At 37.1% G+C, this 26,084-nt stretch overlaps 2 protein-coding genes across 2 annotated transcripts; one reads left to right on the forward strand and one right to left on the reverse strand.

Annotated features, from left to right (window-relative positions):
• The first annotated feature begins 303 nt into the window (after nt 1–303).
• Nucleotides 304–9,542, forward strand: LOC124222780 (putative gustatory receptor 28a). The gene is made up of 9 exons (XM_046634117.2): nt 304–510; nt 1,074–1,357; nt 4,389–4,707; nt 4,861–5,129; nt 5,736–5,939; nt 8,209–8,464; nt 8,570–8,644; nt 8,783–8,872; nt 8,957–9,542. Exons 3-9 carry the CDS (start codon nt 4,411–4,413, stop codon nt 9,077–9,079), a joined length of 1,314 nt encoding a protein of 437 aa, XP_046490073.1. The 5' UTR covers nt 304–510; nt 1,074–1,357; nt 4,389–4,410; the 3' UTR covers nt 9,080–9,542.
• A 26-nt stretch (nt 9,543–9,568) lies between these two features.
• Nucleotides 9,569–26,059, reverse strand: LOC124222779 (limbic system-associated membrane protein). Its single transcript, XM_046634116.2, has 10 exons — nt 25,796–26,059; nt 23,927–24,028; nt 20,911–21,126; nt 19,669–19,790; nt 18,319–18,460; nt 13,105–13,202; nt 12,292–12,594; nt 11,100–11,295; nt 10,380–10,439; nt 9,569–9,893 (listed from the first exon to the last, which is right to left on the reverse strand). The coding sequence occupies exons 1-10, from the start codon at nt 25,845–25,847 to the stop codon at nt 9,733–9,735; spliced, it is 1,452 nt and encodes a 483-aa protein (XP_046490072.1). The 5' UTR covers nt 25,848–26,059; the 3' UTR covers nt 9,569–9,732.
• Between the last annotated feature and the right edge of the window lie 25 nt (nt 26,060–26,084).

The following is a 26,084-nucleotide window of genomic DNA, read 5'->3' on the forward strand; positions in this document are numbered from 1 at the left end:
AAGATCAGAAAAAAATTCTGCAAAACAAAAGTTAGAATTTTTTTTTAATATGCTCTGTCTTTCAGATCTCAGATTCTCTTCACACACTCTTACAGCTACCTTGCACCATCATTTAGATGTAAAATCCTGTGGGTTTCAGATTTTTTCATCGAGCCTTTTCCGAGATCATTGTGGAGGATTTTCGAACAGACCTGCAAACCGGTATTTTTCTAGGAACCTCTTTTTCGGATTCTAGAGTTTCGAAACCGTAAAGATTCGTTATAATTAGAAAAAGTGATTTTCAATCGAGACCAAAACCTTTCTTCTATCACCAAGATGATGAAAAGTAAAAAATTGATTAGCTCTTGATGAGTGAAGAGGACACTCTTAAACTTTGTAGAAATTAAAATATTAAGATTATTAAAATGATTCCTGTCAGAGCGGATTCCTAATACAGATGCATTTAGGCAAAACTTTGGGTATAAAAGGGGAGAAATATGTCGGCATTAATATCCGGGAAACTTACTTCAGGTATGGATGTAAGATTATTTTTATTTGACATTCTTATTCCCAAACAGCCGCATTCATCTCAAATCAGTTTAAAACTTGGTTGACGGTAGTCCAGCCTCTGGATGCACACGATTTTAGAATTTGGAGAAATTTTTATTTGGCAGTTCTCAGATAGCGCCATCCCGATGAATCACGAAATCAATCTACATTTAGGAAAGAAGATCATCAAATTACAAATTTTATGTATACATTATGCATAGGCATGGATGTCCTAAAGAGACTTTGCATAAGTCGCATAACATGTAGATTTTTTTATTGTGTACGGATTTAGTTTCATAATGTGGAACAAATACAAGGAATGAAATTTTTTGCATTCGATCTTAAAAACCACTGACGGTGGAAAATAATGGGCCAGAATAGCGTTTCAGGTTTTTCCGAGCATAATTTTCATAGTAAATATAATTTCACCGTGAGACTCGAATTTTTCGAGAAAACTTGATATTTTAGGTGCGAGGCCAATTTATCGAAAAAATATTGTAATAAACTTATTATAATAAAATATTTACTATGCGATATATTTACAGATACCACACACTTTTTTCTCAGCATGGGCTCAATGGCACCTCGGGGGCCTTTCAGCCGATCATATCATGCTGTCAGAGCCGGTGGACAAGTCAGTTTTAATAAATTGAACAAACGCTCGAGTAACTCGAGCGCATTGGTCACGTAATCACGTAAGCTGGAACCCCTGGTTTAAATTAAGTATAGAATCGGTTGGAAAAAACAAATAACCACATGAATTCGGAGATAAAAAGAATTGAATGACACTTTGCTAATTGGTATGAAGAAATCTAAAAGCATCCTTAAGGTGAGAATTTCTATCATACGTTCAGTTTTATATATATATATATATAGTGTAAATATTCATTTACGTTGTGTTCTCGAAATTTTTATTTTCAGCCGATACTTTATACTTTGTAACTGCATTAACTGTTTTAAATCTAGTGTCCCAAAATGACACAAGCATTTGAGAGTGATTCATGCAAAATAGAACTACCAAGCAAAAGTAAATGCTTCATGTTATATTTTTCGTTCTTTACAAAATATACGTACTCTCATTTCATTATTTTCAAAATCTGGAATACTATAAAATTTATTGAATTAGAAGTTCGCATAGTTCGTTTCGCTTGTGACTTATTGTTAGTATAATCGTATTTGCAGATATTTGTGAAGGTGAAGTTTCTATTTTATGCATCCTGATATCAGTGACGTATAATGTCAAGAAAAATAACTCATTTTTCGTTGAAATGATCTAATCGTACTATAACTACAGAATTTATTCAGTCGTACACACAATATTCTTGGTTCAATTATACCGGTACAAATTTAAGCGATATCTGTCACAATTAATGACATGTCGCTATCAGACCTGAGAATCATAACAAGAGACAGACTTGTCTCATTATGAGTACAACTGCCACACGGTCGACTCACATTTGACTTATATTGCCGGCTGAAATTAAAATTAACTAACCGGAGACCAATGAAAATGGCCATATTTCAGGCCTATATACAATAGTTGACTATGTGTCAACGATGTGTTCGTGAATTTCCGCTATATTGTTAATTTACAGTCGATAGGGTGAATTGTATACTAAAAATAAGTCGATTGTAAATTGACTTGTCAGCATGAAAAAATGGTTGAGCAAAACTTTGAAATTTCGATAATGGCTAAACTTTTTTAATCTTGCTATATTCGCAACGGCGAGTTCTATGTACGATATTCAATGTATGTTTTGGCGTTGCCTCGATGTTGATGTTTTGTTGGCCCAGCTTTGACTTTCGGTTTATTGACAGTCGTTACCACATCTCAGGCGAATAATCGTCGATTTTCTGCCAACCCTGAGTCAAACTTTCCAACTTTCGACATTATGCAGGCTTTAATTAGTCAAATGATAGTCGACATTTCGACAAGCGTCCTACCCGGGTGCTTATGTTTTGATTCGACAGTGTACAAAAATCGATATGAACTATGAAAATGCGTTTTTCGTATCGCGGTTCAATCATATTATAATGCCGATGTTAACTGTTTAATTTAATTAAAGATGAAATACACAAAATTTGAAATATTTAGAAGTGAAAATATATTATATGATATTTTCAAGACGTTTGACGGTTTTTTTTTGTGTTTTTGTGACTTTGCGATGTCCGTGAATTACTGCAAACGGGATAGTAAGAAAATTATTGGTATAAATTGGATCAAATTTTAGATTTCCGATATACTTTTACTTATGTGCTTATGCATTTATTTTATCTTCAAATGATACGAAATTTTCAGTTCATTGATACCACTATCTGTATTTATTCAATTAATCTTACTTAAAATAATTCGCAGAACTCAAATATCACGATAACGAAACAGAAATTTCCAAGTTGTTAATTTCAGAGTTCGTTTATTGTCACGTGAAACGTGTTGTATGACCCACATTGTCCCATGCCTGGTAACTGAATGAGGTAAAACGAGACTATTAACAATATAGTATGTTGACGAATTGCACACCCTCGAAATCTGACTTTTTTTTCCATTTAGAGGAAGTGCAATTTGTCGAGAATACCTGGTATGATGATGTGAATTTTTGCTCATATAGTAACACTAATTCCCACTAAAATCTTGCAGTTACAGATTTTTTTGAACATTATTACTCTTACAATAACATATATGCTACAAATGTGTCCGAAACACGTGTATTTAAAATGGGGAAATCCTCCCTCTTACACGCACGGGTTATAGTTCAGATAAGAATGATAAAAAATTTCAGGATTGTCTTTGAATTATTTAGAGTTGAATTGGGGGATGGGGGGGGGGTCGCTTTAGGAAAAATTGAATGGAAACTGAACACTTAAATGGGAATGCCTCAAATTATGTGATTCCATATAGATTTAATTATGTCACGGATAGTTTTTTTTTACGCTTGTCAGGTTGACCAACTCACAATCAGTTGCGGCCAGACGCTAGCTTTTTGTTCTTTGATTTGTTGTTCAAGTTTGAGGTTAGGTCGTTTCATGGTCGCCTTTCCTCGTTCTACGGCTTTCCAGGGTGCCAACTCACGAACTAAATTGTGACGCCTGATTGCCTATTTGTGGGCGGCGAGGTGGCTTGTTTCCACATTTAGACCCGGTACAAAGTAAAGTAGTGATCGCGATAAATGGTTGCAACTGTTTCATTGTGTTAAATTCCAACACACTGACAGATTTTTGAGAAATTACAGTATTTTTCATGAGTTGCTGCAGTTGGTACGAGCTAATGCCCGTTTTGCCCCAGTTATCAATTTCGCCCACTTCGCCACCCGCCCTTAATCTCGATTCTCTGTAAATGTTTATACATTCATTGTAATGCGTGATTCGATATAAAATTTTGATTTTAGGATATTCGAAGGATGTAGGACCTCCATCAAATACGGCTCATCGTATTTTATAATTTTTTCTTTTCTTGTAAACAATGAAATCTTTTCAAACTTTGAGCTGTCATACGGTTCATATCTGCTTATTGGTTGGTTAAGAAAAGCTTGGAAAATTCACTGGAAATTGAGTATTTACAATCTATTTTTTATGTGAATTGAGGTTATAGTATGCTGGTACAGCTTCGTCAGATATTTTTTGTATTTTATCATCAATTTGCCGAACCCTCCTTAGCCAACCTTCATGCACAATAATAAACCCTATCATTTGCCAAAGTCAGATGCCATTGTATGATTTAGAAACAGTCAGAATTGTAAAACAGTATTTGCCATATTCAATGGAGGTCAGACGTCCCCGTAACATGATAAAAATGGTAATGCAAACCGGCAGCTTCGTTTCATAACAAGTGTCTCTCATCTACCTGGTTTTTCTTGAACAAGAAATACGGAGATCAAAGAAACCATGAAGTTACCGGTCCCAGGAACATTACGAGCAGCATTTGCACCGACATGTACATTGAACTTGATCTTCGGAATCGATGTTCTCTACTATCCCAAGGACAAACCCCGACCATTGTTATCAGTTATTTGGGCCCTACTGACTCTAACGATGGACGTGGTACTGCTGAAGATGGCAAATTTCCCAGAGTTGAAGGTGTTCATGGGGTCCACAATCGCAGCAACAAACTATCGCCTGAACGCTCACATCCACACTATTTTTATCGCCGTCTCGATGTTTACGTCGCAGTTTAGGTCACAGGTCACGATAATTATCATCTGAATACAAATTAGATATTTTTCAATCATATTTACCTGTAATGGCAGAATGCCCGAGCTTCACGTGATCTTATTCTTCTGCTTTCTTTAATTTTTCTTCTTGAAACGTGTAATATAAAATCCCGTTGTTTTCCAGGCTACCAGAAACACCTTTCGCAAGATAATCTCTATCAACGCTAAGCTGAAGACACTGGGAATATCGTATGATTACGAATCAGTGTACAAAACTCAAATCATTGAGCTGGTAATTGGTTTCACCTACATGACCATCCTTCAAATTTTCGATTTTCTCTTCGTCGGTCTCGATTACCCCAACGAGTCTGCTCGCACTAGTTTCCTGTTGGGTACACATCATCATATGTTCTTCACTTTCATATTTGACTTCACCTACAACACCAGCATCAGGTGAAAATCGAATACACAACAACAGAAATTCTTAGGATATTTAAAAAATAGTGATATCTACCATTCCATCAATTTTTATACAATTTTCGTGATGTTAAAGATTTTCCTTTGTGCCTTTTGTATCCTGGTTAACTGACACTGTGCAGGGGGCGGCTCTCTAAATTTTTTTAATTTTATGATATTGCGATAACCATACCGCTTGTTTGTAAAAACTTTGTTGCATGTAAGCACGCACAAAAAAAAAAAAAACGGCCACGAATTAGCTACAAAATTCTGGTGTTCAGTTGGTTACACAATGCAAATCCCTATTCATTGGGCTTTGACCGAGAAAACTTAATTTCACAGTTGATGTTGCAATAGTTAAGAACTATTTGTTCGCGACAAACGAATCAAATCAGAGAACCGTATGTCATGCATATGCCTATATAACCCTAATAAGTTCAGGTAAAATGAAGATGCCGTCGAACCTGCAAGATGATTATGAGTAAATTGTTCAGTATTGGCCTGTCAAGTTGATTCGAAATTTTAAGTAAAATCGTTGCCAAGTATGTATTTGACGTAATAGCAACAATCCGATTGTGTATGAAGACTACTTTTCCCGCACAGATACTTTTGCAACAGATTTCGGCGCTTGAATTCACTTCTTGTGGAATTGGAATTACAAAGAAAGGGCAGAATGCAACCCAGCCAAGAATCGGTCAGTACATTTTCGCGCCGTAACTCCTTGGTTTCCAACGAAATTCAAGGAAGTGCAGTATCGAACAGACTCATGGATAACCAGCGGCTACTCCATATCGCCAAAGTAGTAAGGTATTCGCATCCTTTTTTAAAGCACTATGTTGACGGGAGGTTGAAGAAAATCAATTTTATTCCCGACTCAACCATAATGTTACGTTTTTGACCTGAAAAGCAGGACGAAAGTAGCATATTATTCCCTCTTAATACATTTGCGGGAAATATGAGATCCTTGATAGTACATTATGTAGCAAGGGAATAAAGTCGACTTTGATTCATGCGTCACATATAAGACTTTATTTACCACTCAACTCTGGTCGAAATATTTATTTGAAGATTGGGACTTTTAAATTGGCCTCATATTTCCCGCTGATTTGGATTTCTCGCTAATTATGATCTCATATTTCCCGCAAATGCGTTCTAGGGAAAAATATGCCACTTTTGTCCCTGTTGGCGGCGCATACCAATACATAGACAGAAAACAACAGCTGTAACTAGTGGTTTATAACCTATAACCTATAATTTCCTAATCGGCCATTGCTACAGACGATTATTGCCCCATATGATTATCAAGTTATAATCCAATGCTTAACGCGATCTCAACCTGAGAATGTGTAAAAAATTAAGAAGTGTACTCAATATAAATAGCGCTACAGTTTGGACGAGCATTACTTGAAACCATATGTAATAACAGAGAGGTATGGTAAGGCGAGGGGGTGAACGACCGCTATAGATCAGCTAGAGATTAGTAAAGGGTCAGAATGTATTATAATACTGTGATGTGTGTGTGACTGAATCCAAGTACGCTAATCTTACGCACACCACAGCGAGTGGTCAACAAGACAATTCAGTCTAAAGTTCTCAAAATCCCCGCGAGAGCAAGCGAGAGGAGAATACGGACAAGAATTCAAAACCAGATCAGTATTAGTCGAAACTCGGAAGAGAAAACACGTGAGTCTTGTTGACAGTAGCTCGTTATGTGTGCGAGAGTGATACAGTGAACTGTGTGAACATGGCGCTATCAACTCGACGAATCGAGGCTCATAATGATCGATTTGATTATTAAATGACGTAGGATCGTGTTTCTAATGTACTTGTGATCGAGTAATTCGATGCGAGAGCAGAACTGGGTAGAGCCGGTTGAGGACTCTCGCGCTGGCCTTCCCGGGGCCTCATGATTGAGGTTTAGACCCGGGGTGGTTGACACGTTGGGAAACCAACGTGGTTATTACAGTCCGCGGATCATGAATACGCGAAAATAAATAACAAATCACACGAAATTGGTGTAGCCGCGTGGCTGGCCTTGCCGGGGTAGCTAAGCTAACACGGGGTGATTTCCTGCTCGTGACGAGACCCGTGTTGAACGGATAACCGTTAGAAAGTTACCCAAGTTGACACAAGCGTTGAATAATTACTGATTGATTGAATGTTAAGCCTGTCCAATAAATCCTGAAGTACAGTTTCATATCTGGTCGCCATATTATTAATCGTTAAATCGACCCCGAACCCACTATTATTGTTTTGAGTCTATCGAGAAGGGTGACTGTGAGACCTATAGCTAGTGCAGAAGGAAATTTGGGTACTTGTAGTACCCGGCTGTGAGGTCTGTCACTAACAGTCCCGCTTTTGAGGTAAAAAAAGTTCACTGTATGGTTGAGCCGGGAATAAACACTTTTAACACAGAAATGAAAAACGATTATTCCCTCGGGCGATAATCTTCGACTTTATTCCTTTCTTACGTAATGTACTATTACACTTAATATGGACGATAAACAGACAAATTCTTACTTTATACGATTATAATACGAATTTCGTACTTGGCACGCTTGGATAAACACTTTACATGAGGCATTGAATGAGGGTGAGCACAGATTCAAAGAACATTTGTTGCCAAGGCTGTGGCTAAAAAAGGCTTCAGCGTGCTGTCAATTACATGGAAATTTTTAAATAGTTTAGCGAACAATATATGGTCGATTATTGACTGTGCACAAACGGAATTTACCCAATTGTCTAGTGGAGAGCACAAATCTGCTCAGAGAAATTTTCCATCGAGTGAAACTTTGAGGATAATTTGATCCCAATAATGCGAACAGATCGAATCCTTTTTACCGCATACCCAAAAACAAATCGCATCGGTATCCAGACTTTTCTCACTGGAACTGACACAAGAGCGTTTTTCGTTCAAGGATCATGCAATTTCCTGAAAAATGTGACATGACGAAGCTTTACTGTGAATCGTATTCAATATGAGAAAGAATGACAGGGAAAACCCATCACAATGCAAAATATTTGAAGACAACACCGACTCCGTTATTAAAACTTTGACTACTTGTTGTGTTTGCAGAAAATTACACGGAGATCTCTGCACAACGGCGATGGAACTGAGCCGAATCTTCGGTTTTCAGGTTTTCCTTTCAATCGCTTTGTCCTTCGGTGTATCAATAGCACTTTTATACACAGGTTACACTCTCGCCGCGGACTCACCGTCGAGTTCGATGCTCGACGACGTGATGGTAAAGATTGCAGCTGTACTGTGGATTGGATTTTATATTATGAAAATTACTTGGCTTGTAATTGGTTGTACAGCTACAACTCGCGAGGTACTTGAGCCGTTTTCATGAAAGCTATTAAAAATGGAAAACATTTGTTAGTTTAACCCTCGCTAATTCAAGATCCACAATGTGACGAACGAAATCACGTTTCAGGCAAAAAAAACTGGGGAATTGATCAAGAACATTCTGGAATCAGCTGCAATATACAATAAAGATATTCGTGATGAGGTATCTGCGCTCTTCCAGTGTTTTGAAATAATGGACAACGTCAAGTTTGAACCATTTTACATATTTATTTGACAAATTATTTGGGCATATCTCAAAACTATTAAACAAATTTCATACAAAATTTTCTTCATGCTACAGATCTACATTCTAACTCTTCAGCTGATGCAAAATCCTCTATGTTTTACTGCCCAGGGATTTTTCACCTTAGATTATACGCTGCTTTCTAAGGTTAGCTAGCGATAAATGATGACAATACGCACGCGAAGCTTCGATTAAATAATTCTTTACATAGATCCAATTCTATGTTTTCAGATGATTGGATCTGTGGCAACTTTTCTCATCCTCATGATACAGATGCGAAGTATTTACGAGCTGAATAACGTTCGAGTCAATTCAACCCACTCCATGTTGTTAGCAGCGAATCGTACGGCTTGAAAGAGACGCGCCGAGTTCCGAAAACATAATTTGTAGATGACGTAGGTATAGTTACTATTGATATAGCCGTTTGTTTCCACCAGGGAGAATTGCAAGTTCACTTTTTTTCAAATTCAATATTGGATTGGATGAGAGTAAATTTAAAGCGATTTTGCATATTGTTGTAAAGTAGGATTTGTTTCATCATATTATTATACAATAGACATTATTTGCGCACAAAGCGTGTAACACATATGAGTACATTATTATAAAATAGTTTTAATTGACGATACACATTTATTTACATAATTAATAAATTAAACTTCGAACAATTCGTTTAATAGTCTTATGCGAATACACATGCCCTTGTACTTTAATTAAAAACTTACAAATATGGTACTGGCAATTGTCATATTTTTCGAATCATATAATCCTCCGGCTTGCGAGTATAATTATTCAGAATATTTTTCAAACACCATTTGGAGATTCAGAGGAAAAATAAAAACAGGGTGACATTTACACGGATCTATAAATACAAGCGTGGCACATATATTGATAATCAAACTTTGATGTACCTCAAATTGAAACCCGAAATCAATATCCGCTATAAACTAATTCGTTTTCAGTCTTGAGGAAATATATCGACGGTTTGTTGCTGATCCGTTGAAACTTGCTTACCGATATCTACCTACGACGATTCGCACAGTGAAAATTACCAACACGCCCGACAATTGGATAAAGCAGAACTCTCGCGTTCGAGAAGCCGGCCATGATCCACTGCTGGTATATCCACCGCTGTGTTGCGAGTGCTGAGACATTGGCTCCAGTTCAACGACTGTTGATAAGAAGGAAAAAAATCATTGGATAACACTAGATTAATCATGTTGCTGTAATTTAAAATTTCTGAAATTTTATCTTTGAATCATCGCAACGTGAAAGATATTTCATAACAGTCAATCGTTTGAAGATCTGTATTTGGTCGAACAAAACTTTTTTCGTTTCCGCAAAATAAAGTTTCAGAAAACAACTCTAGGTCAGAATTTCCAAATACATATTTCAGTTTCTATAAAACGTTCAGAAATATTCTTTGGTTTATTTTAACAATATGTGAACTATCCAGAGAGAATATTGACTTTTATAAAAATAATTTAAACTTTGAGTCAAATATCATTCAACAGCTATTATGGTTATTTCTTAGTTAGTCAAAGTATTTTGAACAAGTTTTCACACTCTTCGAAGAAGAATCAATATTTGAAAAGTTGTGCACCTATCGAAAAAATTCAGTGGCACTAGAATACAATCTGGTTCTTTTTTTCATTACCTGGCATAATTTTTTGTTCAGGTGCTGCTTCCACTCTCAAACCGTCGTCGTCTTCTGCCGCTGAAAATATGGCACGGATATATTACAGGTACTTTCTATATGAATTTGAAATAGATTATTTAAAATAATTTGAACAACTCAGTTCAGTGATTTCTAACTGTCATAACTGAAATTATTATCAGTATTCTATCGGTATAAATGATACCATTCTACATTTCGATAAAATTATAAATTTATACGTTATAAAGTTTTCATTCTGTTCTTTTTTCCATTCTTTTTATACCTGATTTCTTTTATTATGTTTATCTTTACTGTTAACTTTTATCATTAATTACGCTGATATGGTTATAGCTAATGCTCTGAAATTATTGAAAATTTTGATCAAGTTAGTTATACATTTTTTGGCCTACGCTTAGACTGGGGTATAATAACTCATCATCATCATCGTCATCATCTTTCTTTCTCTCTCTCTCTCTCTCTCTCTACTATGTTTCCTCTTTTGTTTTCACTGCAGTACAACTCAATTTTATTCGCGAAGACCATATAGGCTGTAATTTCTTTAATACAGAACAATCGAAATCCCTCAAACATTATGAATTTTATTTTTTAATTATTAGTACCGGGTTAAGATTTTCTAACAATTCTTTTAACTTAATCATACCGATAACGTTGTTGAAAGAATAAATAAAATGTCGGAAAATATTCTTCATATATACTTACGTGCGCCTTCAGTCGAAAATCGCAGCAATCTCGAGGGTCGGCTCCAGCCATAACGATTTCTCGATAATATGAGACCTTCGTAATGCGTCGCTTCGGCTAGACCGGTGAGGTTAAAAGATCGGGCGTGCACAGGACCGATTGCATTGCTTCCGCTCGGAATCAGCAATTTGTACCATTCGCTACGTGCCCCACCTCTCTATGATTTTAAAAATTAATAATGGCAGGTAATTCCGCATAAACTATCAATTTTTCAACAAGATTTCATTGACATACGCCAGCGTTTCCAGTTTAGTAGAAATGTACTAAATCTAGTAAGTTTTTAAAGTATTTGGTACGTCAATACGCTTTTCGTCAATCTACAACAAAACCGTATAAATCGAAACCGTTGTGTTCGTATGATTGGAAAAAAAAAACATCACAAAACGCTAACGCTTCTACGTATTTATTATGTACACTTGGGGATAATGAATCTGAGACGGCTAATTTTTTACACTACACAGTTATGTTGGCAACACAGAGAAACCTACAGCGCCACAGTCGGCCGAGCGCAAAACAAACTCAATCTCAATAAACATAACGTAACCCATGACCGTCGAATCTAACCTTAGAATACCACGGGGATAATGACTTGTTGGATTGACACGTATTCTAAGGTTAGATTCGACGGTCATGGGTTATGCTACGTTTATTGAGATTGAGTTAGTTTCGCACTCGGCTGACTGTGGCGCCATAGATTTCTCTGTGTTGCCAACGTAACTGTCTAGTGTAAAAAATTAGCCGTCTCAGATTCATTGTCCCCAAGTGTACATACTTTATTTAAGTCGAAGTGACCGCCAATTTAGTACGAAAATTCGAAATCTGTTACGCTGTGGCGCTGCCGTCTAGTACTAAACTAGGGACTCTCTATTAAACGATATAGCTTACTTTGGCAACACTGACGTACACAACGAAAAAGCGTCACGAGCTCTCACCGAATAATGTAAATTTTTTGAATCTCTCTTAGTTTTTGGAAGTTTCTTTAATTTATTTTTAAAATTCTAACGATTCTTCAGAATTTTATGACATTCGAAATTGATTGAATGACACGAGGCCATTCGCGAGATTATTTTATTGGCTTCTAGTCTTACCAATTTTTGGAAATATGGAAATTGCAATAATTTCTTTTATATTACGTACGGTAATTGGAACTTACCACAAATTGGCGAAACCAAAATTGATACTCGATGATCGGACTGTAGCTGTCGACTTCCCAAATGAAATTATAAGCAGTTTTACCGATGCTGTGAGACTCCTTTTTGAATGTTGCTGGATTCGCAACTCCGGACAGCTCAATTACCGCGTCTCTGATGCCCAGAACATTTGACGCTCGGCACAAATACTCACCGTAGTCAGTGGTTCTGGTGTTTCTGATTATCAAACTGTGGTCACTCCCAGCTGTATGTTTCACGATTCTTGACGTGTAAGGAACCTTTTCATCCTTGAAATACCACTCCACCTGATACGAAGAAATATGTTTTGAGTAAAAATATCGACGAACCGTACTTCGTAGATATTTTTAGTCGAACAGTATAAAAAATCCTAAATGTTGAACGGTTGAATAAATCCGAATAAATAAAAACACGTTTTCTTGGTTTTTTTTTAACAGTTTTCTGTATGACACAACGTTCAACATAGTTTATTCCAATATTGTCCGAAATCTGAAGACTCGCCCTCATTCTCAACGCTTAAATTTTGACCAGATAAATTTTTTTCACTTCCGTATTGAAGAAAAAACAAATTTCTTCGATATTTTTTCTCTTCACCGAATTGACCGAATTCTCAGTTTTTGTCAATTATTCTGAGTAGATCAAATTAATCTGCAAGCTGTAGTATCACGACGAAAGTAAAAATTTTTAAAAATCATACGGAAAACAGAAAAAAAAATTTGAACCATTTAAATTTGCTGAAAAAAGTTGGCTTGATTTTTTTTCAATAAAAGTGAGTCTCACTCAGCCGAGCCACTCACCTTCGCGTCTGGCCAGGCAATCACTTTGCAATCGAGTTGTGCTCTGATTCCAGGCGATGCGTGAACCCAGTTTTTCTTTACCTCGATCTCAGGTTTGTCTGTAGATAACAGGAAAAAAAAAACACTTATTCCCGTAACAGACCAACCGTTGGATTCTTTATGTTTCGTTATCGTTAAAAATTATAAGACCCAGTCAAATGCACACCGCTTCAGAGTTATACCTATATACATATATGGGGCGTTCCACGTCAAATAAGTGGCCCATATATCTCATCCCCTTCGATTTTGAAAATTTTTCAGTGCGATGCTCTTACCGACCAGAATGGGTCTCGGCATTTTTTCAGATTTTCTTAAACACTGCCGAACTTCTTAAAACATCAGGAAATCAATTTCGGAAACCCCATTTTCAAAAATCTGAAAAAAATCATATTGATTCCATGATTTAAAATGTGATTTTTGAGCAGCACACGATAATGGGATCTAAATATTTACTATTTTTTCGCAAGTTTTTAGTTTTTCTATGGCGGATCTGTTTTTTCTTTTTTAAATTCATTTATTTTCTTTTATATGCCTTGATCTAGATAGATTGCAGAATGACATTATTTTCATGATTCCGTGATCTGTGTAGATGAGGGAATAGAAAAAACAAAATTTTTAAATCCAATTCCGACATGGTATACCTAAAAACTTGCGAAACAATATTAATATTGATATTCCATTATCGTGTGGCACTTAAAAATCACATTTTAAATCATAGAATCAGTGAACATTTTTTCAGATTTTTGAAGAAGGTGTTTTCGGAACTGAAATTTCGATTTTTTCAAATTTCACCTATAGCTAAGAAAATGTCAAAAATATTCCGAGATCCTTTTGTGTCAGTAAAAACATGCTAAAAAAATGATGAGAATCGAAGAGAGTGAGATACATGTGCTGCTAACTTGCCGTAGAATGCCCCATATATATTAAGGCTATAATATTTCTACACGTTTTATCTTAGCTGCTCGGTTTTTTACTGGGTCGTCAACTGAAGAGATAGTCGAGGAAGAACATGTACTTCCGAAACTATCGTTAATCCTGTGCGGTCAGAGTTTTTCCACGCTGCTTTTTTTTCCCGCCAAACTCAGCAGAGGATTTTCAAACGTTACAGCAGAGAAATTCAAAGTGATTGGGGGAAAATTTTACTCCACTGAAATCACGGCGGAATTGTTTTACGAGACAAACATTTCACCGCATTAATAAAGGCATAATAATTTACAGGTTGTCGAATGGCCAATTCTATCGCTTCTGCGGGTTTCATGATCGGTCGATAAAAATTGATTCGGTCATGACTATACACACGCGTATCTTCGTAGCAATCTGCAACATCGTTCGTATTCTCAGCACTGTGTGAGTCGATTAGATCAGCGTTAAAAATATTATAGTTGAATCCAATTCGTACCAATTAGATGAGAAAATGAGAAACGAACCTTAATTTAAACGTCGAAGATCGATTACAGTGGCTGAAAAAAAATTGTGATCGAAGAAGCGGTAATAGAGTTTGAGAGAATAAAAAACAAAAAAAAAAAAATTGCTGATAAGACTTAAGTAAAAAATTCAACGCTTCGATTATCAATCTCTCTTCTTGTCACGCGATTTATAAGATATTACAAGATATCTGCCATCAATTTAATAATATTTAACAAAAGTGAAGGTGAAATGACGAGTCGGTGGAGATGATTCTGCATTTCTCGATCATTTAATCACATTACGTCTCGTTCTGCGCACGTCCCGCAAATAGAGGTAGCTCAATCATGCAAATCGGGTTCCGTTCATTCACAACTCGTCTTCATCCATGGTCTTCACCTTTCCTCTCGTTTATTAACTTGCCAAATGACCACGTAATCATCTTTTGTACAGGTTCAATGGAGGCTTGATTGTGCTCGTGAATCGTAATGGTTTCCTTTTATAAGCCAACCGGCGTTATTTAATGCGTTTCTTTAAGGTCTCGTACATGAAATCTTGGTGGGCGGATAAAAGCGTTTGACGAGTCCTCGTCTCAGCTGTAATGCATATCTACGTCCTTTTTCACTCACGTGTGTCGTCATCGTGTAAATTGCGCCGATCAAACGAGACGTTGACATTCGACTGGAAAGGGTTGAACGACGTTGTTCTCGGAATAACAAAAACACCGTCAGACATGATCGCAGCAAATCACAAAACATTTTAGACGTAATGGAAGAACGCAATTTGCGAGGAAATTTTGTCTAGAATCGAGATCGAAAAAATATACAGGTAACATCGGAAAACATATTTTTTTTTATAACTTTGTACTTGTAGTTTCTTCCATGAATTTTAGAGAAACTATTTTGTCCAAGGATTTTTCGAAGTGCTTCACACTTCGAGTTTGAAATTGAAATTGCGAAGTTCGAAAGAGTCAATTACAAGAATCATCGTGTTCCAGAAATCAAATGGAGAATATCTTCTTCGATTCTAAAAGAAAAAAATTCACTCAACAAAATGTGAATTTGAAAATATTTATTTCTGTTGAAGTGATAATTTCGACGTTTTGTCGCTGTGTCAAACCTATTGAAATGTTCTTGAAATATTTTAACTCACAGAATTTCAGTTGCCTCTTTAAATTTAGCAATTCATCCCTCGAAATTAGTAATCAGTGAAAATGTGAAAATCCCCGACTCAGGTCTTGCTGAAAAAATTACCACATGTCGAGGTCATCCGCGGTGATAAAAGGGTCGAGGGTTGCAAATAATATATGTGATAAAAATCTGCACTGTCCTGCAGTGAATTAAAGTGTGTGTATGATTGTGTGTGTGTGTGTGTGTGTGTGTGTGTGTGTGTGTGATTGCGCGAAGGTTGAACAAAGGCTGACACGTGTCGACGTGTCGCTTTGTCATCGATCGTTCCTTCGGTGAATTTTATTCGTTATTACAGGTGTATGAAAATATTCGTCACCTAGGTTTCTGGGGAGGTTTCATTCTGAAATTTTATTACTTTTGTCATAGATGCGAAGCGGTTACGTAACTGATAAAGCTCGATATTTTAAATTTGTGTAACATTTTTGCTTCTATTTTTTGCACGAAATAAACTGAATAATCGAAAACGAAACGAGCTAATATTGAAACGTGCGATAAAGTATTTTGCTATACCGAAATTTGATATCAGTTATTAAAATAAGATACCTAGAAAATGAAATCGCATCATATCTTGCAAAGTTTTCGAATTAATATTGATCGCATTGTTCAGCATTGCGAAACCAATTTTGGAGGATATAAATGTACAAGGTGTTCCAGAAATAAGCGACTGAACTGATAGGAGTAATGGAAGGGATCGAGCTGACAATGAATAAATTAACCTTAAAAACAAGCGGTCTTCAAAGTCGCGTTGACGATATACGACTGGTTAAAAAATCGTCTTGTAACGAATGGTTTTTGTGGAGAAACTTGACACTGGAAATCCTTTCGTTTGAAATTCTTAAAGCTGATTTTATTTGCCTTATTGATAAGCGCTAAGAAACATACGGCTTTCAAATTTACGAATTTCAAACGGAAATACTCGAGCCTTTGAATATTTGCCAAATACAACAAGGATCGAGGATCTGCGATGAAAATGGATAACGGTTTCGGATTGATGAACTTCAAACGAAAGTATTTCCAATATCAAATTTCGTTACGAAAACCAATCGTAACAAGACCATTTTTAACTGGTCTTATATCGCGAACGCGACTTCAGAGACCACCATCACGTTCTTCGAGTTAATTTACTCAACTCGACCGCCTCTGTTACCCTTATCGGTTTGGTCACTTAGTTCTGGGACACCCTGTATACTTGAGATAGGATCTTTTCGAACCGCATTTTAAGACACGTTACGTATGCCTTTCATGCAGGCCTACGAGTATTCACGCCAGGGTTTCAGTACATTTCGTGAATTATATTCTGCTACTCGAGTTTGTTTCATTGTGTATTTATGGAACGCGGACCTGTATAACCCGGAGCACATTCGCCCGCGGACTTTGGTTATGCGTGTGCATACTGCATGCGCGTTTCATCTTTGAGCGTGGGTGGGAATTAACTCGTGCAGTGGGATTTGGAATTATATTCACCGCGCATTCGCAACTCTGCCCGCCAGGATGAAGCGATACGATCTTACGAGAGCCTGAAGGGTTGGTGGAAATTTATTGCCCTACGTATAAGGCAAGGGTAGGTTTTGGGGCTGGTGAAGAAGCTCGTTAGTCACCGCCGAGAGACGGATACATGGCGAGCCTTAAACTCTGAAAATAAATGCCGTTTGATAGAATTTTATTTTCATTCGTCTTCGCGCGATTGCATCTTACCGGTAAATAAAAAAACAAAAGAATACAATTTTTATACGTCCGCAAGAAAGCAGAGAAACACAAAATAAGCGGGTTGATTTTGTCCTACTTTTTCAGGAAATATAATTCTGGATGCTACGAGCAATTTAAGGTCGCGTAATACTCCTACCTTTACCGACCGAGCAAACTCACCCTCTTTCTCGCTATATTACATAAACAAACGAACAGAAGCGGTTCAAATTGCGACGGTGCATCGCTCTTTTGTAGCGGAGTTCAAGAAATTTACTCGTATTATATGTAACTTGGACGATTGCAAAAAAAAATGTTTTAATAACAGGGTGAACTGTAATTTTTACCGAAAATTTTTCAATCTCTGGACATGGTATAATAATATATACACTTGATTTATCGTTTGACTTTTTTTCTCCGAATGGAGAATAATAACAGATCCTTTATGGCCCTTTTAAATTTTCGCATCGTTCTTGCCAATCAGGGCGCGCATAGTAATCTGCAGAAAGAATTAGGGCCAAGCTAATTATTATCGCCATGATCCCGCGGTGTCGTGACTTATTATCCATATCTTATACAGCTTATAACTTAGCATTAACGACAAGTTGACCGAATATATGCTGGCGAACTTAATCTACACGCAATTTCGCAATGTGGCTTTTACTTCGCAATCAATAAAGATTTGTGAAAGCTATCATCGTAATTCGAACAACAATAAATAACACCAAAAATTACGAATATATTACGCATTACGGTCTATCTCGGGTAATTTATTCTCTCGTGGTTTTACTTTTTAACCTCGATATTTGGTTCACCGTTTTTATACGTTCGTAAACAATCAAGTGAAATATATGATTGAATAAAAAGTCGCAAAATGATAGTAAAATTTACAACTTACGTTTTATGCGAAGATCTATAGTCGCAGTGGCAGGCTGACCAACTCCATTTGTCGCGACGCAAGTGTACCGCCCTGAAAGATCGTGAGTATCAGCATGAAATCGAAGTCTTGGTCTGTCATCTCGGAGCAATAGGTCTTCCCCCTGGAAAAAGAAATATTAAAATAAACATTAAATTAAAAGGCTTAACTGTGCAAGAATACTGTACCCAAATTTTAAGTAAATCGGTACAACGGTTTTTCAGATATCTTGTGTGAAACCGAGTGAAATGATTGAAATGAAATTATCAATTACAATGAATCTGCCATTGATTGAAAAAATATGCGAATGTTGTTCGATATACATTTTTTTGTCAAGGTATAAGCAGCCAAAATGTTTCCTGGTTTTTATCCATCTACTGGTAATATATAATCTCGTCTCGTCAGAAAGTAAACCGGTTGTTCAATACAAAAATAGAACTAGTTTCAATAAACTGATTCGAAATTGAGCTGTAAAAATCGATTATCAATGCGAATTATTCTAGTCGGTAGGGTGTAAAAGATTTGGATTCAATCCATCGATCGAATAGAATCAGCGATAAATATATAATCGGATTCCGTAGTCCTTGTTGACAATTCTTGATCGCAGACACAAAAGAGGGACTGAAATGTTCGTTCAACGTTTGTTCGTACTAAACGGCCAAAGCTTGTCTCCATCATCACGTACAAAAGCTCCGGACAGGCTGCGCAGCCCCCAATTACACCGCCGATCAGATAAATAGGGTTGCTTTTTATTTCTGTATCAAGATCTTATCAATACAAACGCCACTTCTCTATGCTCACATTATCGCGGCTTCACCATCGCGTCAGAGGTAAAATAATCGGGGCTTTAAGGTTACGAGAGAGGTAATTTGACCTGGCAAGTATGGCACTCAATTTTTTCGTCCTTCTACCCTGAAATTAAGGCAAGGGAAAAGGCTTACGAAACGCATTACAGATTCTCTTGGCAAGGGGTTGACTTTAAAAGTTTCTTTTCCAAACTTCGGTCCCACCGCTGTCACCAAATTTTTCGTCGCGAATCGAACCGACGAACGGACTGAAAGGTAAACCGCTTCTGTCGGGGGTTTATAATTTATTGAAATTCAATCGTGTGTGAGTTCTTTCCGTGAAAAAAGAAAGTGTGAAAACATAAAAACGTAGACTCTTCGAGTGAGCCAGCACCCACACGAACGTTCAAATTATAATCTGCCGCAGTGACAGTTTTTAAATTGCGACGTTTCAGTGACGGCTGTTTTGCTTGGCAACAAAAAAAGAACTAATGATACATAAAGGCTTTGATCAGATGCTGAAGGCTGAATTTCGGCACGTGACTACCTTTGATCTCCAGGATATTATCGGCGTTGGAATACCCTTGGCGACACAAGCCATGTCTACTTCGTCACCCATTGCTACCTCCAGCTCTCCAGATTCCGGAACTGGGTGAACACTTGGTGGATCTGTAAGAATTCGTTGTTAATATTTGTGCCTGCAGAAGTCGCGAAAACATGGCGCTAATAATAGAACGAAGGGATGATAAGGTAACGGTATCGACGTAGGACGTGATGCTCTAGACGTGAGGGGAACTCGGTTCAGCGCCATATTGGAAGTTGCACCCATGATGCTAACTGGTGAGCGAAATACAGAAATTACACCAATTGCACACAATTTGTATAACTATATCAGAGCTCTGCTAGATTATGTTAGGTTAGGTTAGGTTGGGTTGGGTTGAAAATTCACTTCGAAATTTCAAGATTCGAAATCAGGATGATGAACAACTCGATTTTGGTCGGCAACCAGGATATCGTGACATTTAAAGTTTTTCCAGAAACAAAATAAGGATTTTTTCATGATCTGTTTGACGATCCACAACCAAATTACAAACCTTAGCAATACGCGCAATAAATACAACAATAGGTTCTGTACATAGGTAGAAAAAAACCACATTTTCTTTGAATCGATCTACGTATCCAAGAGACTCAAAATTTAAAAAAAATGCAAAGGTGTATCAATATTCGGTATGTTGCTGAAATCTGAGTTACTAATTAACCTAAAAATAAAATTTTCAGGATCACTAATACAGTTTCATGACATTTTATGACTTTTTCAGTGTCGCATTGAAATTCACGACATTTAAGGATTCTTAGGTTTTTTCAGGTCGTTGAACACCCTGGTTAGGTCACGTTACGTTGGGTTGAAAATTTCAAGATCCGAAATCAGAATTATGTAAACTTCAATTACGTTAGGTTAGGTTAGGTTGGCAATTCACTTCGAAATTTCAAGATCTAAAATCATGATGATGAGAACTTTGATTAGGTTAGGTTAGGTTAGGTTGGAAATTCACTTCGAAATTTCGTGATAACCTCGATTAGGTTAGGTTAGGTTAGGTCAGGGACACCAGCAGCTGCCGCTAGATGGCGCCAAGAGTGGGACTTCGAAGATGGCGCAGCCAATCAGAGAACCTCGTACGGCCTGATACCCCTCGCGTCTTATGTCGTCACCTCCGCCGTAACATACTCCCTCCATTCTGTTTCCAGCCCCAAGCATAAGACGTGTCGGGGTGAACGATCTTGTGCTCACACATGACTTCTATGGCGTGGACTTGAGTCACGTGACCCCAAGGCGCGGGCCTCGATGCCTGACAGACGTATTCCCCTGTGTCCTCAGGTTTCACGTAAGATACCTCGAGGCTATTGTTCTCCCGCATTTTTATCCTCGCCGGAAGTAGCAGGGTTGGTTCCCCGCTGTCCGCAAGCAGAACGCCATCGCGCCACCAGCGAACTCGAGCCGGTGTGCCTAGAAGAAATTGCGAAAGTTTATCTAGTATCATTGGTCAAAATGCAATCCGTGTATTTTGAAGCTCGTATAAATTTTATTCGAGCTTATAGAAAGGACCCCGTAGAATCCTCATGAATATTCGATATATTACAGTAAATGACCTTCCGATCAAAAGTTCTCATCGGCACAAATCCCAAAAATCTGTGGTTTTCGAGATAAAAGCTGTGAGAAGGGGATGTTTGAATTTTTTGATATCCATGGACTACGGGATTATTACGAATTACGAAGCTTCAAGGGGGATTTGAAATCCAATGTATCTTTTCAACTATACTAAACTTTATATATCAATCCTTGATATATAATTTTACACATTTGGTGCTTGTGCCAGAGCAGAAACGAACGCTACTGCGGCGCCCAAGCCTAATTTTCGTTAATTGAATCTCAAGTAATTAACGAAACTCGGTAATTGAACAGTCGCGCTCAGCCGTTTAAACCAAATCAACCGCTGTGAGACGTCAATTGTTCAAACTTTCGACTACTCCATGTTTACTCATTGATACTGCGGTGAAAATCATCGATTATAACCAAATATTGTTTAGGCAGTTAGTAAATTATCGACTGATGTAGATTATAATTCAAAAATATCTGTTCGGCCGAAATGTTCCAAATCATATTTGAACTGTTTTCCAAATCGCAAGATTGTGAACAATCATTCGCAAATAAATCATGAAATTCATGTATCTACCAAAACCCATTACTATTTTGACTAGTTGTAATCTTGAAATCAACATTTTTAGACCTTGAGATTTGCAAATACTTATCCTTAATACTGAAAATGTCGCCCGTTATTTTTATACGGAGGCGTTATTTTATCGTATTCTTTACGCGTCCGCGTAATAGACCGTTAAATAAAGCTACCATCTTACTATTCAGCGGTCGATTTAACGAGAGTGGCGGAGTTAAGGAAGCGAGCAAATTGGACGTCTTAAATCGACTAGAAATTTATACGACAGAGCGCTACCTCAGCTTTCGAACAGACATGACATATAATGTAAATTCTCACACACCAGTATTCAGCTATGCAGTGATACGGTAATTGCTTGTTATTTTCGTTGTAATCGCTCGTGAAAATTTTATCTTCGATGTGAGATATTTCGCCATTTGAATAACAACATTTTCCGGAATATTTTCATAAATCTAAGAGCTTGTGAAGATGTCGCGTTAACACTTTTTCAAATTTTTTCGGAGTGTTTTAAAATATTTCAAGGAGTCAAACCGAATTCCTCATCCCCTTCCCCTTTCAACGAAAATCACTTTGCGTCTGACCTTAAAATAATTCGAATACTCTAAATCACGGTGCGTATATTTGTAAAAAAAAAAGTCAAATGATGTTCAGAAACGTTGAGGATTGAGAGTTTGTTGTCAAAGCTTGAAGAACGAATCGGAATCAAAATTCTTTAAGAATTTCTTCGACAGTCTCTAATTTTATTCTGCGGTATAAAGTCTTTTTATGGAAAAATTCACCCTTTGGAGATATACCTACGATTTTGGGTTTATATATGTATAAGGAAAAAGTGTAATGAATGCAAAATCGTACTTTGGCTGGAAAGGAGTTACGTATAACATAAAAGAATTCAGACGAGCAGTTGAGGGAAGAGCGAAAGACAAGGATGAGAGAAAAGAGGGCGAGTGAGTGAGCGAGAGGACGAAGGGAGGATGAAAGGATGGCGAGAGTCCTTTATGCGGTTAACAAAGATTTCGAACCCCCTCTTTTGAGGACAGGAGATTAGGGCACGGAACCAATCTCCGAAACTGCGGGAAAGACCGAATCAAGGATCCTCATTTATACAATGATTTACTTTTCAACTGCAGAGAGTTTTCACAAATCTTCCGTCATTTCATTTCTTACATATTCAAAACCGTCTGCAAGTCACTTTTTATTTCCGTTGTCTATAGTACAGATTTTGCACAATTACACAGGTCCGCAACCAAAAAAATTACAAAGATTTTTCATACTGTTACTTGTAGATTTTTAATCATTGAAACCTGGAAGAATTCTCAAAAAATTTCATCACGTCAGGTTTTTTTCTTCAACTCGTGTTTGTAGTTTCATTTAGAGTGAAACTCCCGTTTATGATGAAATCTGGTATCCTGTTCTTGATTCTAAAAATCCTTTGCAAAAGTAATTTCTTACTTCCATTTATTATGTATTAGAGTGAGAATCGAGAATAAATACAAACAGGCAAAGAGAAAATGTAAAGCGGAAGCGCATTTTGAATCTTGAAATTATACTCAAAGTTCAATCTTTACAGTAAACTTGAGGAGTTGAGTGTTTAACATCGTTTCTTCTGCAATCCACATTTTACCGTGTTATAACCACTGAATTATTCGCTTTTTATCAGATATTTATTTTGAACAAATCACTGGCTCTTGTTTCATCTATCAGGGTTTCCACAAATTTTCGGGATAAAATTCTGTTACATTTCCAGGTTTTCCCTGAAATTTTCCCAGTTCTAGTAAGTTATTAAAACCTGAATCGTGCAGCTTATCAACTCTATATTCAGTTCACATTTAACTCTAAGTCAAGAATAACACAATGTACAAAAAAGTCAGTTTAAGCCAATCATTTTCTCAACGAAAAAAAAGTCACCTTGTTACCTCAAAAACCATTTTTATTTCCCATGATAGAGGACTGATATTTTCAGTTTTTTCCCACGACAAAATTAAAAATCCCCTGACATTTCTAGGTTTTCCAGACGTGTGGCCACCTTGTAGTCTATTATGTACGTCGTTAACCCTGATTAATGTGCCTACTTACCTAAATTTTCCACGTGGCACGGCAGCAACACCGTGTCATTTTCGAAAGTCTTGACAGTGGTTGGAACACTTTTAAATCCTCTGTGGCCCGCCACCTGAATCGCTGTAAACAAAAACGGTAACGCCGATAACAAAAGGTTACAATTTCAGTTGACTTCTTTAATTTTTCGATTCTTTTTCTCTTTCTCGTCTTCAACTTTTTCACGGAATACGTTGGTGTATAAATTTTCTTCTCCTCTTTTTTACCTGCGTTTGATAAGACGAGTCGGAGCATAACTCAATTCCACGAGTCGAGGCTTTTCGTAATGCGTACTCTGGCGAAACTAAATACCGTAAATACTTATTTTCCATTCTAATTTACTCTCTTTTCTTGGCCTGGCTACGTAAGTTAACGGATATCGCTTCGGGCGAAACGTGACACTGCTCAGCACCGAGGGTGCAGCGGAGATGGCGTCTTGATTACGAAAAGGCAACTCACTCGAACCAACTTTCTCTCTCTCTCTCTTTCTCTCGTATATGTCATTCGCTCGTTCGTTTAAACTAAAAACAAATATGTACCAACACTCTTTCACTCTGAAATAAAACGCCTCGATGACTCTAGAGAGACGATTGATTTGATTTTATACGACAAACGTTTGAAGAATCTAACAAATTTGTCCTTCTGATCTCTTTAGCATACTTCGTGTCTTGTAAAAAAGAAAAAAAACTTTTTACGATAAGAAAAAAAAATTAGCAAATAGCAAAATGACTAATTCAAAATTCATCTGAGCTCAATGAAGAGACAGAGTACTCAACTCCTCAAAAATTAAGCCAGTGTCCATAGATGTAGGAAAAAAGTCGACTTAATCAAGTCACTTTTCAAATCTCTTTCTATTTTGTTCAACGAATTTATTTGTCATCTGATTCCTTTCATCGAAACCCCGTTTTGCGAAGAACCGATTCCTTTCACCTGTAGTAAAACGCGTACAATTCATTTGAGCTGATAGATAAGCATCGCTTGTACGCTTCTGAGAAAACTTTGTCAAAATAATCGCATGCTGCAAGGCCACTCTTTTCTTTTTTATTTATTTATTTTTTTTTATGTGTACATGATTAGAAATTATGTCCCATGTCGAAAAATAATCCCACAAAAATCTTCGCTCTTTTCGAAATTAATGTCTTTGAACGAAGAAGACTGTCGCAAAATCCGTGATCCCAAATAGTCAACAGGACGTGTGAAAAAAATCGGGGAATCTTAATACCAAGTATTGAAGGAGGAGATACGTTTTTAATTAAATAAAAACCACTAAAAGGCCGTTTTTCGTATCTGCAAGCTCCTCAATTTCATATTTTCTGAGTTCTACCGTCATAAGATACAGATCTAGAAGTAGCAAAAGTATCAGAAGTGATACGGGAGTGTTAAAAAAACAATTTATAGTAATGGGGTTTGTACATTTGTATAAAATTCATTTTTCTTCGTTCAAAAACATCAACATCGAAAATATCGAAGATTTTTTCGTAATCATTTTTCGACATGAGACACAATTTTTTATCAAAAACGGTGAACAACAAAAAAGAAATCAGCAGCTTTGTAGCATATATGTATCGTAGGGGTAGAATTTCACTTACGGGGCCCTTGAAGATCCAATCGTTTCGAAACTTCTGACATCGCATCGATCATTATATTCCAAAAAGACAATCGTGATTTTATTTTCCGAAGAACGTCGCATGCAATTAATTGTTCATTTTCCATGCAATGATCATCGGTTGCCGATGATCCGGAATCTTGATTCAATCGCTAATTTGGTTCGACATTTCGAAGAGGTTGACTATTTCACCAATTTCATAGTAACACATTTATCTGATTGAAAGAAAAATGATTCGAACTCACCTGCAGCGGCAACGAAGATGATTGCCAGTGTCCAAGAAATTTTCGAAAACATTGTAGATTTTGAAACGCGGGATCGAAACCGTTGAAATGTGCACTAAACGATAGTAAGAAACTCAAGAAACTGGAGATGAATGAACAAGTCCCGGATCCACCCCACCGATTCCGAATCCCTCTCCTTCTCTCACACTCTTCTTTCTTTCTCTTAACAGCTCGAGATTTGAAAAGGCACTGTGATCCTCATTCGGACTAACCGCGACGCTGACTGACCGGCTGTCTCTCCCCTATGCAA

The sequence above is a fragment of the Neodiprion pinetum genome, chromosome 7 (genome assembly GCF_021155775.2).
Source record: "Neodiprion pinetum isolate iyNeoPine1 chromosome 7, iyNeoPine1.2, whole genome shotgun sequence".
NCBI classification, from domain to species: Eukaryota; Metazoa; Arthropoda; class Insecta; order Hymenoptera; family Diprionidae; genus Neodiprion; species Neodiprion pinetum.